We start from the raw sequence: 1,637 nt of genomic DNA, 5'->3' as shown, positions 1-1,637 counted from the left end.
CTAGCAACTGGGGTACCCGGCAGAGTACTCACCACTGACGTTGAGCAGCACGGTCTGCTCGACGCTCACACCAACAGCAGGGAACATCACCTGACACGTGAGGTTGGTGCCATGGTCCTGGGGCCTGGGGCTCAGGGTGAGCACAGAGGAGTGGGTGGTCCTGGGGCCCAGAGAGGTGAGGGCAGCTGACCTCCAGGAGAAGATGGGGGGTGTCCCCTGCTTACAGGCCCAGGGCACAGAGCAGGTCAGGTTGCTGGGGCGGCCAGGCATGAGGGTCCCAGGGATGAGGATGTCGGGGGTGTGGGTCAGGGCTGGGAGGAGAGGGAACAGCAATCAGGAGGGAAGGGTTAAGAAGTGCAGGCCCCAACCCAGCTTTTCCTGAGGTCCTAATACTTGAATCCCAGCCCTGCCACAGACAGCATTCATCCCAGCCAAATCCAGAGGCCGCCACCACCTGTGCCTGGTGCCCAGGACTTACCTGTCACTTTCACAGAGACCAGGTCTGCACAGTAACTCCATTGTACACTTCCTGAGTCCACCCGAAAGAAGTATGAGCCACTGTCACCCTTCTGTGCGTCTCTGATGTGCAGGGAGCAGTTCTTGGGCTGTGTCCTCAGGAAGACGCGGAACCGGCCCTGAGTTCTATCCTGCACTTGGCGTTGGAGGTCGTTTGTGGCCACAGGGGAGTCATGACTTGTATCAGCCCCTTCCTCAAACCAGTAGCTAAGGACAGTCATGGAGTTCACTCGAGAGTCCGGGTTTTTGCAGGGCACGAGGACACACTGGCCCTCCTGGACACTCACTGACTCGGGCACCTCCAGCCTGTATTTCACACTGTCAGGTAAGCACCTTGATGGTAAACGACGCTCAGCTCTTCCCAGCCCCCACTGCCCTTCTCCCTGCATCCACAGCAGCAGCAGCAGGGGCAGCAGCATCTCAGAGCTCACCGTCCTGGCTCCTCTGTTCGCACTGAAGGACACAGTGTGGAGGGGAAGTGCTGTGTGAGCCTCGCAAGTCAGGGTGGAGCAAGAGCTGGGCGGTTCACAGAAGAGGAACTCAAACCATTGCCCTGTGCAAGCAGCCCCATCTCACAGAATGGAAGTAGGGCAGAGAATCACCCAGAGAGAAGACAGGAGGAGGACCTTCCTCCTGGCCCCATCCTGGAATCTTGTTTGCGCACTGGGCTGGCCAGGGATGTGGGGACACCTGAGAGAGAGAGTCACGAGCGAGGGTCAGGCCGCCTCCCTCCCGGCTGGCCCAGCAAGGATGCACCTTTTCCTATGTCGAGGTGTGAATGGTGAAGAAGGAGAAAGGATTCTGAACGCTGTTTGTGTCCTGGAAAGAAGAAAGGAGGAGGCGTCCTCAGGAAAGTGTGTGCACAAGTTCACTGTTTATTCTCTCAGCAACACGCAGGAGCCTGAAGCGTGTGTGCCGCTGGACACGAGAGGACCAGGGCAGCCCTGAGCCTGAGCCTGCGCTGGCCAACGCTGGAGCTTCCAGGCCACAGATCAGGGTGGCAGGCTGAGAGCACTTTACGACAGGAGGAAGACTTTGTTCTGCAAGCACAGTACAGAGGCGCCCGCAGAGCAACACCTCGAGGCACAAGCAGGCAGCGTGTTCACGTCACACAGAGAGAA

At 58.6% G+C, this 1,637-nt stretch overlaps 1 protein-coding gene across 1 annotated transcript; it reads right to left on the bottom strand.

Moving 5' to 3' along the window:
* Window positions 1–956, bottom strand: LOC101591880 (myeloid cell surface antigen CD33). Its single transcript, XM_023704900.1, has 2 exons — window positions 479–956; window positions 1–311 (listed from the first exon to the last, which is right to left on the bottom strand). The coding sequence occupies exons 1-2, from the start codon at window positions 933–935 to the stop codon at window positions 1–3; spliced, it is 768 nt and encodes a 255-aa protein (XP_023560668.1). The 5' UTR covers window positions 936–956.
* Between the last annotated feature and the right edge of the window lie 681 nt (window positions 957–1,637).

Source organism: Octodon degus, unplaced genomic scaffold, assembly GCF_000260255.1.
Source record: "Octodon degus isolate 3935 unplaced genomic scaffold, OctDeg1.0 scaffold00206, whole genome shotgun sequence".
NCBI lineage: Eukaryota > Metazoa > Chordata > Mammalia > Rodentia > Octodontidae > Octodon > Octodon degus.
This window is presented reverse-complemented; position numbering and strand designations above follow the sequence as displayed.

Excerpts from the sequence above, each read along its gene's own strand:
- LOC101591880 (XM_023704900.1), bottom strand. The coding sequence starts at position 935 with ATGCTGCTGCCCCTGCTGCTGCTGCTGTGGATGCAGGGAGAAGGGCAG. Across the intron at positions 312-478 it reads GGTCTCTGTGAAAGTGACAG|CCCTGACCCACACCCCCGAC; the intron begins GTAAGTCCTGGG and ends CTCTCCTCCCAG.